The following is a 14,916-nucleotide window of genomic DNA, read 5'->3' as shown; positions in this document are numbered from 1 at the left end:
ATTGGTCGGTCTTCATGTTGCACACACACACGCTGATTTTTATCCAGTATAACATGTGATATATCACCCATTACGGGTGGTTATTGTTATGATATAAAAAATAACACAAGCCATCCATCAAATATAATGAATCTTTTAGGATTATATCCATTACATTAATGATATAACGACGCTAACATAATAGCAATTGACCACAATAATCAATTACTGTTTACATTTTATTTCCATGTTAATGTCTGTAGTAGGCTTTTTTGCTCCATGTTTTCTATTCTCTCAGTACACTATATGTGGAGTGAAACCAATGCCAAATCAAAGCCATTTTGCTTGATAAAGTTTGTATTCTTATTAAAGGACAAAGTTGGTGTCCCTCAATCAAGTGAGATTTGTGTTAAAAATAATATCAGGATTTATATAGCGCATGATTACTAAACATTTAGTTCCTAATGCGCGTTCAAGCATTTTCTTGTTGGTCACATAAAACTATTTTGAAAAAGATGGGTTTTGAATGTTGACTTGAATGTTTCGATAGATTTGGATTGTCTAATTTTAATTGATAATTGATTCCAGTTCAAGCTGTATTGGTGGTGTGACAAGAAAGTCTTTTGAAAAAGAACGAAGTCATCTGATGGATTCATGGCGTTTGAGCATTTCCTTTATATAGCTCGGCATTTTGTCATTCAGTCCTTTATATGCAAGGAGTAAGATTTAAAGATGATCCGCTTTTTATAGGAAGCCAACGTTATTTTGAAATAACAGGTATAATATGAGTTCTGTTGAGGTTTCTGTATTTGATAGTCTGGTATGTTCTGCAGCTGAGTTCTGTTGGGGTTTCTGTATTTGATAGTGCATTGTGGTAGTCCAGCTTTCATGATATAAAGGCATGAATGGGCCTCTCTGTATTTTTAAAAGGAGAGGTATGGTTTAATTTGTCGTGTTCTGTAAAGACGATAAAATGATGTTGTACAGATTGATTGGACTTGCTTTTTGGGGGGTGAAATTTGAATCCAACGTTGCTTCTATATTTTTGGCTGATGCTGATGGTTGGAAGATCTGTTTGTCAAATTGTAACTGTGGTGATTTGGGTTTGGCAATTTGTTGCTTTGTACCGATTACTAGAAATTCGGTTTTTTCTTGATTAAGTTCCAGAAAATGCATGGCCATCCACTGGGGCAATTCTTTTAGACATGATTCTATTGCTTTGAATCAAAGTTAATGTATAATTGCCAGTCGTCGGCAAATAATGTACATCTAATCCACTGGTTTGGTGAAGATGATAAACAAGACTGGGCCTAGAACTGAACACTGTGAGACACCACATATCATTAAACCCAACATCATTTCATGGTGATTTTAGGAGATCTGGGATGTTCAGGGTCTTAAAAACTAATAGAATACATTGCTGTTTGTTCAAGGCTCTGCCATTGCTTATCCTGATTAATGCTGTCTCGGTGCTATGAAATTGTTTATAGGCGGATTGAATGGGGTTTTCCAGGTGATTGCTGTGTATGTGATCATTTAGTCGAAGTAGAACACACCTTTCAATAAGCTTTGAAATATAACTAAGATTGCTATCTGGGCGGTAGCTCTTCAGGTTGTCTTGGTCCAAGTTCGGTTTCTTCAAATAAGATCTAATGATTGTTTTGGTCAGATCAGATGGAAATATGCCGGTTTCATGAGATTTGTTGATTATTTGACACAGAATTGGAAGGAATATTTGAAGATGCTGCTTCAGGAAATGTGTTGGTAGGGGATTGAGCTCGCATAACTTGGAAGATCCAGACGCAATGATTGATTTCAGATCCGATTCGCCGACCAATGAAACGAAATCAAGATTTGAGGTTGACATTATCAGCTATTGTGTTTTGCTTTGAAATTATATTGAGTATGATTTTAGAAATTTTATCATTAAAATATTGGATGATTTTTTATTTTTAGCGAGTTCTTTTTTTGAACTATATTCTGGAAGTAGACTTGATTGTTAACTTTGTGACGTGACTATAAATAGACAGTAACCGCGCATGTGCTGAGGAAAGTTGTAAAATAGACGTGATCGGGTATATATAAATGTTTTATATACCTCAAACGGGTTTTCAAATTTAGTCAAAATAAGTTTGAACATGTTTTTTCCATCAAATCACATTATTGATTTATGCACGGGAATTCATCTTTAATATATTTGATTCTCTTGTGTATGGCCTAGATGAAATTATTTTGCTAATTAGCCCAGATTGTAATGTAATGGTGCTAAATGTTAAAATATCATTGTTATTATTAGAATATTTTATTTCATATTAATACCATACATTATTTTACCACTCTCAATGTAGACATCTAATCACTAAAAATGTTTCTACTGAAAAGATCAAACGAATAGAGATTAATCATTAAGAGACATTAAAAAGATGTTGAAACTTATTTAATGGTTGGATAGAATTATAAATCAGATAATATTAAAGTGTTGTCTGGTGTAAATTGTCTAGTATCATTGTCCAAATTTCTGGCTTTGTTGATTTACGGCAGTTGGGTAACAATAAAAGAGTATAAACTATTCAATTTTGCTTAAAGGGATATTACTAGATATACTACAGCCGTAATGGACATAGAAACTGATGTAGTCTGTTATTAACTGTGAACTAGTCTGGGAGAAAAATAAAAAGTCAGTGTCACTGAATTGGGACGACAATCTGTTTTCGTTCAAAAAGCTAGATACAATCAAATGTTATATTTGTGTGACCGAAAATAAAACTAGAATTACTAAGCAATCCGACTTTCGCTTGATCCTTAGGGACAAAATATTAATCGTTCAGAGCTTACCACATCATTTATTGTGATAATATTTCCAATCAAACCCAGTCAATAAAGTCTGTCTCTTCCACAACTGGGTGAATAAAAATGAAACTAAACTCGAAGTAGCAAAAAATACAGTCATTTGTCGGTTCCGCTACCTATACGGAAAAGAAAATTTAATCCCAGAGATGGTCGAAACATGTCGGCCTTAAGCTCCGGGCAGACGAGCGTATTTTTTCGCCTGATCGCGGCGATTGGAATTCGCAAGCGATTTTTTTTACGACCGATCACGAGCGGGCACGCGTAGCAATTGTCTCAAAGGCTACGCCACTCTGCGAGTAAATGACGTCGATCACGTGACTGTACAAAATGAATGATGAATCGCCTAAAACGTAAGCTTGCTGTGGTAGCTGCTATTTATTTGCTTCTAAAATTCTGGAATCGTGACGTCAAACAGGCAGGGCCTTTCTGACCAAAGAATCATCAATTCTTCTTTCGTCAGACTCCACGCTTCGGCAGTGGAGTAAGCCATTTTGAGATCATTGTATATCATTCATGTCTGCGATTGGCTTATGAAAATGGTTCGCTCGACAATATATGCTGGGCACGGACAGACGAGCGGACATGCCGGCGAATCGATCGTCGGCGTAAATATTCGGCCGAAAATATCTAACATGCTAGATACGGACGATCGGTCGGACAAATGATCAGGCGAGCAGAATCGTCGTCGCCGTGAACGGGCACACCGGCGATTTTTTCGAGCGATTTTAAAAATTGGCGCGATCGCAAAAATACGCTCGTCTGCCCAAGGTATTACGGTTTACACTGTTACAGCCGTTGTTAATGGCGACTATATAACCAGGTCACAGAAAGGCATCAGTATTGAGAAATCACACTGTATCATAATAGACCTATACTCAATTTTGAACATGTCACTGTCAATTTTGTTGTTGTCTAATTTATAGATTGTAACTCGGTGAATTCCCAGTACGCCCAGGTGTCCATTAATGTAACCACTTTAACAGGGCTGATTTTCATAATTCAATTTAATGTCTGTATTGGAAAGCTTTAGTCTAGCATTACTCAATCGATATTCCACATCTTAGAACACTTGACATAAACATTTTAAGATGCTTACAAACTGGTAGGAGATTGATCAACTATCTTTCTTCGAGAGAAAAGAAAGAGAAGTATTTAAATCGGATTTTTACTAAATTATTCCGGATTTTTTTAGACTTAATAGATATATACTTTGCATACGCCAACGCTGAAATGTGGTCCACAATAAATTTGATCACTACATTTTCATTCACTCTTTTTGGACCAGAAACTTGGTCCAAAGCGCTACATGTGGTACCATTGGTATTTTGTCAATTGTGGAAAGCGGGCAAAGCAAATCCGGTCGCCACATCCTACGTATGACTCATGCACTCTCTTCTTACTACATATCTTAATAGCCTTACTGGTCGTCTAGTATTTTCATTTGTCTTCTTTGGCTTCCTTTTCACGTTGTGTATTTTCCTCTTACTATTTCCGCCGTTAACACGGTTATCTTCTCGATCAGTAGTTAAGACGTTTGCCTTACCAGGGATAACAATGCATCAGTTCGATTTTTTTACATTTTATATATCAAGCACTGGTTACATAAGATACAAGCATGGATTACAAAAGTCATACTCTAAATTCCATTCCACTCGGACTCGCTGTGGGCGAATCTGCTGATAGAGATTGCTACATCTTCTCCCTCTGGAATCCATCTGCTCTCTGACGAATGCCCAAAGATATGATAACTTTGTAGCTTTGGGTTTAGACCTTCAATTATCTAATTGGTCAAATATGACGTAGTTAATTATGATGATTGGTTATGTAGCCTAATGACGTCGAAAACCATGGACAATGGAAACATAACACCATAAGTGTCGCACGTGTTATTTTGTTATTAACCCAGAATTAAATATTTACCAAAATATAACTCTTTTTATGTGTAAATCCGTCACTCATTAATTGAGTGCATTATTAGATATGACTTTATACAATAATTAGTTAAAGATACCATATGGTCGCAAAGACCATAGTACTACATACTCGGCTTGTTGTTCTTCTTCTTGATCATCTTGTGGGCGACGCTCTTCGAAAAAAGCAGCAAGTTCGCCAAATTCAAGTAGGATCGACATTGCCGAGCTTGGATAGATGCGATGTCATCATGCTTGGTTCCCGGTGCGTGTTAAATATATGCAGCGATTACAAGTTTAGGTCACAATGGCGATGACTTTACAAATAATTGATGCACAATTAGGTCTCCAAATCAATCAAACTACGTTTGAAAATGAAATCGCATGTTTTTCGATAGGGGTTATCTGTATGACTAGCTAAGCAGTGTCAGTAAGGTTGAAAATCACTCTTACTCTCCTAATAATTGAATCGTGACTATGAATTTCGATCAGATTATTGTCAATGAGTTGTAGAATCATCTCAGCAAGTTTTAAAAAGGAAATCTGGAAAGCTTTGATTTGTCGAGTGATAACAAAATGTTAACCCGATGGACTAACGTAATGTCAGGAGCAATAACTCTCGATAGCTACGTCTGAATATTTTATGTTACAAATAACTCAGGGGCTACTTCTGCGACAGGCCTATAGATGAAAATTGATAGCTATCTCTGAATGTTGAATAAAACTCTATTCAGAATAACTACGAACACATTAGCATGTAAGTACATAAAAACTAAAACCGTTTTGATTCCTGTTACTTTCAAATACATTTTGTTTGAATTCAAGGTAATTCATTACAACAAATTAGTTTAACAACCATGCATTCATAGTAGGCCTAGGCCTACAGATCGAGGCCCATTTTATTTTTAGGATTTGATACCCACATGCAATCAAATATCATTTGATTTTCCTATCAAGTTTATGTCACCTTAATTTAATTCCATGTAAAGAAAACAGAAGTGGGGATTGATGGTTGATACAAACCACACTCCAAATTAAACAGGACAAATGGACGGTAAGGCGTCCATTAAAGATGAGATGTTCACCAAAAAGACAACCACTGCGCCTAAAGTGTTTAACCGTAAATTTCGACAGAGCAACATTAGAACATGCATCCCAGTTGTATATTATTATGTATCATTGAGTAAATAAATAAAACTCAATGACCATTGAATATCGCTCGGGTTATTCAATGTTTCAAGATAGTGTATCCCTGCGCAAGAATTCCACAAGCGCTAGCGAGTATAATGCGGCAGGGATACACTCAAATGAACTATTGAATAACCCGAGCGGTATTCAATGGTCATTGAGTTCTGTTTTTATTCTATAACTACATGTAAATCTCAAAATACACTGTACTATCCAGATTATCAAATACAAAATCACCAATAAAATTAAAATTCATCATAGGTTCCGTCCTTTTTTCTCTCTTTTTTTTTTACAAAAATTGTGGTTGCTAGTGTTGACGATATTACAGTTTGATGTTATTCTGAAAGTGACGTCATTCTGGACAAAAGTAGTACGTGTACAAGCCATTGAATACAACCATAAGTTTACTCAATGGCTGTATTCAATGGCTGTAGGCTGTATTCAATGGCTGTATTCAATGATATTTGCTTGTATTTGCATGTAGTTATAGAATAATAATGATGATATATCAAAAGGAATCTACATATGACCTATATTTATTCATATATTTAATAAGGTGGATAGAACAATAGTCTCTAAACCTTTTTTTCTTGAAATTAAAACAAACTTGTTATCCAACACATTTCCACTATAATCAAGCCCTAAAACATAGATTAGTCAATGCATTTTGTATGGAATTATTTGTAATGCATAATTCAAAGTACAATGATATATCTATATTATTGAATTTTGATCGGGCAGTATATTAGAACTACAAAATACTTTACAATGTCCATTAAAAGAAACAAAAAAACAAAGCTCCTTATAACACATCTTCACTAAATCCCAAGCTCGGCGGAATTTGCATTATTTCATTAAATTTGGATTGCTGTCCCATCAATATTAAAAATATAAAGCCCCTCCGATACGCCAACGATAGAAAATATACACAACTCGGTCGAATTGATATAAATACTAATCGCTATTCTTAGATGAGCATTATTGATATACCATAGGTCTATCTGAGAGCATGTCTCCTATTTGTAATAATTATTTTACTTTTCAGCTATCGCATTATATTGGTGTTAACGTACAGACATCTTTTATGTTTTTGACTATTGGTATTGTACCGTTGTTGGTATCAACAATTGCCTTTCTACCGAAATCCAGAATACCCTGGCCACTACCAGCTGATTATGGTAAGAGAAGAAACCAATCATTGGATGAAACGATGTTAAGAAAACAAAGGGCTTGGCAAAGGCGAATGTCAGGTAAAAGAGGCTTGCAGGAATAATAGTATTTTTTGTGTTTTTTTATTTTCTGTTTGGCGCTAGATATCAGTTAAAAGTCACAAATTTTGACAGAATCGCTTTCCAGAATATATCCGTCTCTATTGTGAGTTAACTAATGAACTACTGAAGGTCATTCATGCAGATTACTTCGAAGAAATGTCCTTTCAATTCACCAGAATATCATTATATACGGCTAGACAATGTTAATTGTTCAGAAAACCTCTAACTCTTTTGTAATGGACATAGGCATATCACCAGCCCAGACAGTAAGCATGGAATATGCACACTTGATAACCCAGAACATATGTCCATTAACTCAGTTGGTGCAGAAAAGTAAAACGTTAAGCCCCATTTCATTTGGAATTTTTTTCCGGCGTGGTTCCCCCTTGTCAGTGATGCAGGACGGAGGGCCTGACAAGGACAGCTGTCTAGTCCTTCGGATGAGACGAAAAACCGAGGTCCCGTGTATACATTAGAATGCACGTAAAAGTTCCCTTGACAGTTGGAATTCGATATAAGAGTAGGTGATAGTGCCGCTGCCCGGGCAAAATTCCCCTCATGGCACACTGTATGGCGTATGCCCTTCTTCATTAGCCCAGCATAGGAGCAGAACAGTAGGACGTTAAACCCCATTTCATTTCATTTCATTTGGAATAGTCTCGAACATTCTCGTGTGTATTGTCTCTGCTTTGGTTAGAGCGAATAGCGAATATAATCTGCGTTGTTAAATGCTAGAATGAGACAACTCATCCCATCGCGTCAATTTTATAAGCGAACAGCCAGTGTCATATATAGTCGAGACGGAGACCATAGCGGGGATGGTCGAAACCGGCAAAATATTAAGCTGAAAAATTGTTAGATTTTGATCTTTAACCTGATGTATTAAAAGGTGATCATTATTTACACCTTTTAAATGGATATATAAACAAGTTCATGTATAGTGATGTCATGCCATCAAAAGCATCGCAATCTGAACCCATAGCTTCACCTATGGATACTTTTCTTTAAATTGATGACAATTTTACCTATAATCGATGCTTTAATGCCGAGGAAAGGTTTTACACGTGTTGAAGTGCAACGCTATATTAGAGGCTGGGGGTGGTTTCGATTATCCGCTTGAACGTTACAAGGAGCAGGGTCATCTATCCCCCGGTTTCCTCCCCTACTTGCAATAAAATTGAACTGTATGTTAGTCCCTAAATGACGTAGTTTGTGTGGAGTGGCCGTTAAACCCCATTTCTCCCTCTTCTTATATTTATATTACCAAAAACCATATTCCTCGTCATTTAAAAAAAAAAGAAAATAATCTCTTTAAACTCAAACTATAACCTTAGACGACGACATCTTAGCTGTTCTGGCAAATCAATGTAACTCTATCCATATCAAAGATATCATTTTCAGCAGCCAGAATCAACCATCGCTTATTTCATATTCTGATGAAGTAGAAAAGATGCACTCTGCCAGTATTTCAAGAATGACAATTTGTCATTGGGATTATATTGGAGGTAACATCAAATAGATAAATCGTGGGCGAACAGTAACTCAATTAATGATAGATTAAAACTTGCAGCCTGGGAACAACATGTAACTACCAAACAAATTAAAGGATATGTGCAATGAAATGTGTGTCCACAGCAGCTAAGTGGCATATTTATTATTAATGGCGGCATTTGGAATTAATTAAATTTGGTATTTCCGGACGACGGAACGCGCAGTTTTACCAATTTCACTATCTGATCTGGTCGACGGATTAAAAACTCAACAGTCGTTCTTATGTAAGAGTGTTCTTCCCGCTTGGGTTCATAATAAAGATTTCAATATCGTGAACGGACATGATTTAACCAGAATAATTCGGGTACGATCACTCCAGCCCTGATTATCTCCTTTTCGATTATTACCATTCCAGGCCAAACTGTCTCTAGTTCGACAACGATTAGCCTAGCCTAAATTGTCTCCCTTTCCACTGGGATTACTCCATCCCAAATTGTCTCCAAATTTTGACTAAAGCTGAATCTGACTGATCGTTTGTAGGTCAAACAACCTATGGGTGCCGAGGGGATTTTGTAGGCCTGACAACCAGGCGAGTGGTAAAAGTAAGCTAATGTTAAATAGCTTTTGTCCTTTTCTCGTCGTAATTATTGTCACTGAACGAAGATACCCGCAAAAAGGTTCCACTAACACTAAAATTCCAAACCGGAAGTGTTATTATAATAGATCATGTTATAATGTATCCTTTTTTTCAGAAGTAGGTTTGCCTAAATGTAGGCGACCACATCCAGATTTTTCACCTCACGTGGTACAATCACTCTATATATGGAGTTTGGTATGGTTATCTGTACAGACTTTACAATCATCAGTATTTGAAACTGTTTATGTAGATAGTTTCACCTATCGTTCAACTGGCTCGCTAGGTAAGAATCTACAGCTATTAGACGTTAGTCCCCGGAACTATTCACTTGATCCGAGGTGTTCGTTTGTTGTTTGTGGCGTCTGTGTATATTGTTGTCCTGTCCGTGGGTTTGTCTTGTGTAATGTACCAACTGGATACTGGTGACGGACATGAGCTATTTAGTTCTGACTGTGGGGGTACCACCCATTCTTATTTGGAATTGTCAGGAGGCCTTTAACGTGTTGCCATTGGTATACCCCCTCGGCCATCACTGGGATTGAATCCAGGGAACTTCCTGGTTGCTGAGCCACTGTGACTCTATCTTTATTTTATACACTGGACGAATTTGGCAAAATCAAACTATTAAGTTGACTCGACACGTGACAAAAGTGGTCCAAATTGTTCAGACCTTGTCGAGAATTTCAACAGTTTATAATATGTAACAGACATTGCCTGAGTAGAGCGAAGCTGGTGTGATTGTTATTAAATATAAAACCTTCATAATTAAGTTTCTTAAGTGATACTATTAATGTTAACTAATTCTGTTTTTCCGAATTGATTTTAATTCAAATCTAAATTGTATTAAACGTGTGAGAATTATTTTCATTGGCGTTAGAAATATGTGACGTCAATGATTAAACGCGTCATAAAAATATTTCTATGAGACGCGTAATCTCGCTTGGGCGAAATTTGGTAAGATGGCATGCGCATTGCTATTTTTGCCCAGTGTATCCGGTTCCGGTCTGAATTTGTTTTTTTAATCAACAGACTGTGGTGACAGTTTTAGTTACGCTCCTGTCTTACCGGAGCTTTAGAGCTTCCCCCCTCTATATTAAATCGAGGTCTACTGGTGGATCCAATGCCGGGATTTATAGCTTTAAATTTAATGATTCAAGCAGTAAGTGACTTTAGTCGATAGTAGAATAAAAATCCAGTTTCTTACCATATTTTTTATCCCTTTTCTAGCCTCTTTGATAAATGTTAAGTCTGTAAAATCGGCCAATTACGTTCATTTATGTGGAAAACTAATCACATAAAACTGAAAATTAGGGTTCAGCCACTTGAAAATCGAGACTACAAAATATACATAATTTACATTGGCACGATTATATATTTTTAAGCGAAAGGTTAAAGTTTTTACATGGGTGCCTCTGGCAATATCTAATTAGGAGCAACATTTGGATTCTAGAGTGAATAAATGATTTCTCTGAAATTAAATGTTACGAACAAAGCTCAAAATAAACGACGTATAATCACAGGGTCTATTTGGTATACCAGAAAAACCATAAGTATGAGTGTGTGTTAAAGATCCAATACGTAAGATTAATAGAGAGCTGGTCGTTCTTTAAAATAATAAGTACTATTCGTGTATATTTCTGATGCATTAAATAACCATTGATTGATATTGGACCAAGATTTGATTCTAATGTTTGTTTTTAATTTCGTGTAAGTAAAATATTGAGTATTAGCTTCTTTAAATAATATTGACAGTAATATTCTTACAGTTGATATAAACTTAACAAGTTTGTGTTGTTGTTGTTCTTAGTGTTTAACTTCTGCTTCCACCGAGGGTGATATTGCAGACAAGTTGTCTTATATTCATTTTTATTAGCTTCGCGCATGCACAGGGGTCTTTCCTGTGGGAGCAAACTGGAGAACCTGGAGTAAATCCACGAGGTTGAGATGGCGCTCCTATCTCCATACGCTCACACCAGGGATCGAAAACACGACCGTAAGACAGAGGTGACCGGTCAGCTAGAGCTCAAAGCGCGACACTCTAGACCACTAGGCCATCCCAACCCCTCCGTCATTACTATTCGGGATTAAGCTGTTTTATAGTGACAATAATATTCGCGACGTTCAAGGCCAGAATTATGAGGAAAGATAGAAAATTCGCAGATCAGTTTTACTCCCAGTTCCATTGAACCGTATGTATTTTAAATAATCACCGGTTGACATTTAACAGATGGATATTAACATAAGTTCACTTTTGACTGATATATTAAACTTGGTAAACAGAGATGATCTCCTAGTTCACAAAATAAAGTAATTCACTGCATGGTGATGGAACAAAATGATTAACATCAATATTACTCAACGTTAAAACTTCCGATGCTCCACTATGGATGGGTTTTACATTGGATTAGTCTCAATTTCAACTCCCCATTCAATGTTTAAATTATGTTTTTTTAAACTCTACGGAATAAAGGCGTGGTTTATCAATTTGTAAATGTTTGTGTTCCGTTTAGACAACCCGAAAAGCTACCCAATACATTGCAATCTCCTGGGCGAGTTACGAAAAGCTTTTGTCATGGATGTAACTATATCAGATAACCATAATATCAAAAACCGATTCGATAGTGCATACCAGTCGCCAGTACTTAATGTAGTGTCGCTGTAATCAAGGCCAATCATTGTAACAATGTATCAAAATATGTTGTACGGCCAATTTATAATAAAATCAGGCTTATACACGTAATTGCTCTACTACTTGTGTTGTCGAATCTGTTTATTCTGCTATACCATTCTTATAGAAATATTGTCATGCATTTGAAATATAGATTTTAGAACACTTAGTTCTCTTGATCCATTTCAGATTTTGAGAAGTTATATGGTTGTGTTCAAATGTTAGCTTTTGTCTTTGCGCCAATGGCTGGAGCGTGGATGGACAAACGACGCCCAAGAGAATTGGGTAAGGAACAGAATTTTGTTGTGTTATGTTATCTGTGACGACATATTCTTGGTGTGAAGGAACACGGAATGGTGATCCATATTTAAGAAATCATCTTAAAATATTACAAAATTATCTTATTGAATTTTATTGCCGTTTTTGTTTGTAATCTAAGAACGACCATAAGGCGGATCCCAGGCACATTGGTTTAAATATAGGCCTTATTTTTATAGAATTGAATCCATCAAATATAATACTATAGGGGTTATTTTAGTTTTATGAAAGGTGCACTGTTTAATGTATTGAAGTCGTTAGCTAACACAAATGACAACGAGACCGAGCTCATGAGATATACCTTGTGTTAAAATCGAGCAATGACATCACAGTCTGGTAATCCAAATATTGTAGCCCACGCTTTAGAAACGTGAACACCCATCCCCCTCCTTGGTGCCCATATTAGTACTCTAGGTTTAAATCCAGGGTAGCTTCTGTGCACATGACCAATCAGATAAAGGAAATACCTCTCCAAATTCCAGGGAGGGTCAGCTCATAACTCAAGCACTTATCCTCCTTATAAGAAAGAGCGGCGTTCAAGTTACTTTAGACATCATTTGGAGTTTGTAGAGAGACCTCATTTAGTATTCTCAGAAGGACGTTGCCACAGCCTCCTCGGCTGAGAGGCTGGGAAATATACATCATTCAGACATCATAGAGCGGTCCTAGGGGGACGTTTAGCCGCCTCGGCTTAGGGGTCGCGATTCCGCGATGATGCGGGGTTCTTAGAAGAAATGGAGACAACATGCAGTGTTCCTAGAGGGACATACCATTAGTCGCCTCGGCTTAGGGACCGAGGAAGATCACCATGTAGACTTAGAAAGAAAAGCAAAACACAAGCTAGGGGATAGGGAACTTATATTTAGCTTATATTTAATGTCATAGCCGTGTGTTTAGTTTCCTGTATATAACCGTTGTATTATGGATGTTATAAAGATATAAAAACATAGTTAAACCAAAGTGTTCCAGAGTCAATTGATCGTAGTGTTACACACAGACGTGAGATTATTTTTTTTCTATAGATAATTGAATTACAGAAACAGATTTGTCATTATCGTGAAAGCTCATTTGAAATGTAGCGTAGAAATGGATGAATGAAGTCGTATAATAACCAGTAGAAGCTGTAAATAGGGAGAGGGGGTGGGGCTCTCAATCTACAATCACATCCCACAGTGAATGTTAACAAAATGCGTAATAAATTTCAAGATGACATAACGTTTCTGTCATAGTATTATGATTGTTCACTTGGGCAATATATCGTTTTGTATAAACTTTTTTTTTATTAACTTCCGAACAAAAAAAAGGTCTGATTCTTTGTACACTGATCACATAATTTGGCACAGATTAATGGTTTCATGTCGCCGTTTTGTGAAGTTTGTATTTATGTGAAAAAAAAAATTACTTCATTCGTTTTACACAATAAATTAGACCTGAATTAAAAAAAATAATGATGGATGCGAGTTTGTTGTGTGTTGAGTATACAACTAGAAGTCGGCCACTGAAACTGTTTCATTCTATAAACTTAACAAGGGTATTCGGTTTCAGAAACACTAAGTGAAAAATGTGATGCAAGTGGGGTTTAGTATGCAAATCAAACACCAGAATTTAAAGATATTACCGTGTCCGTACCTTTCAGCTCAAAATATTGAAAGATTAGATATAATCGTCTATCGGTTTTACCGAACTCGGTTATTGGATTGGATTCTGCTATGCTCATTTAAATGCATGTGACTTCTTGCTAATGCAACCTTATATGGCATAAATTTCTTAAAGATAAAGAGTGTAAGATTTAGATAAAGAGCTTGCTATGATAGTTCAAACATGGATATTGTGAAATGAATATGTTGAATATTTCATTTAAAATAATTTATTCTGAGCCAAGTTATCACTGTTTATAATTTTGACAAGATGTGTGCATTGCTGTAACCATGGTAATGTATATTCGAGATGTAGAGTCCTTCCTCCAGTTTTTAAATTAAATCTTTAAATGGCTGAACCATTCTAATCTAGTTAAAATCTCGAGCATCGGATGGCATCGAGAGTTGATTATAGTCTTGTCATGTTAATAAATGTCTAGTTATTAATTTATATAACAATTAAGGTCTAAAGAAAGACCCGCAATAGACAAATCTTGAATAATGCATCTTGAAATATTGCATTTGAATATTTAGCTCCTTCTTTTCCCATTTGACATTTTTCACATGTTACAAGGCACGGTGATTTTTTAAAAGATTGTCATCCTTATATAATTAGGACAATGGTTCAGATTTTTAGGGCACGGTATCTCCCAAATCTATCCTAATACACTTGAGAAAATTTACGATGCAGTCACAAAAGAAACTAATCAAAACCATTGTGAATGACCATTTTCCGACGTCCCAGAAAGCTATTCTAAAAGACTGTCCTGCATATCCAATTAGTTTGTTCCACCTTGTAAACAAGCTGCTGATCGGCAAATACATTGTCGGGTAATATCTATTTTTACCCAATACTTATAAGTGACACTGGTTTGTTTATATTGTCAACAGAAGATGCCGAATGTTGTAAATTACTGCATATTTTTGTAAATACTGGACTGATATTCATTTGAGAGATTCAAAGTTC

At 36.2% G+C, this 14,916-nt stretch overlaps 1 protein-coding gene across 1 annotated transcript in view; it reads left to right on the top strand.

The window, feature by feature from the left end:
• The window catches only part of LOC126823274 (equilibrative nucleobase transporter 1), a 72,503-nt gene that overhangs the window by 49,714 nt on the left and 7,873 nt on the right, over positions 1-14,916 (top strand). Inside the window, exons 5-7 of the mRNA XM_050552007.2 lie at positions 6,973-7,177; positions 9,442-9,609; positions 12,184-12,279. Of these exons, the coding sequence (XP_050407964.1) occupies positions 6,973-7,177; positions 9,442-9,609; positions 12,184-12,279 (469 nt within the window). The remainder of the gene's footprint in view (positions 1-6,972; positions 7,178-9,441; positions 9,610-12,183; positions 12,280-14,916) is intronic.

The sequence above is a fragment of the Patella vulgata genome, chromosome 6, assembly GCF_932274485.2.
Source record: "Patella vulgata chromosome 6, xgPatVulg1.2, whole genome shotgun sequence".
Lineage (NCBI taxonomy): Eukaryota > Metazoa > Mollusca > Gastropoda > Patellidae > Patella > Patella vulgata.
The sequence above is the reverse complement of the archived record's forward strand: the minus strand, read 5'-3'. Positions and strand labels throughout refer to the sequence as shown.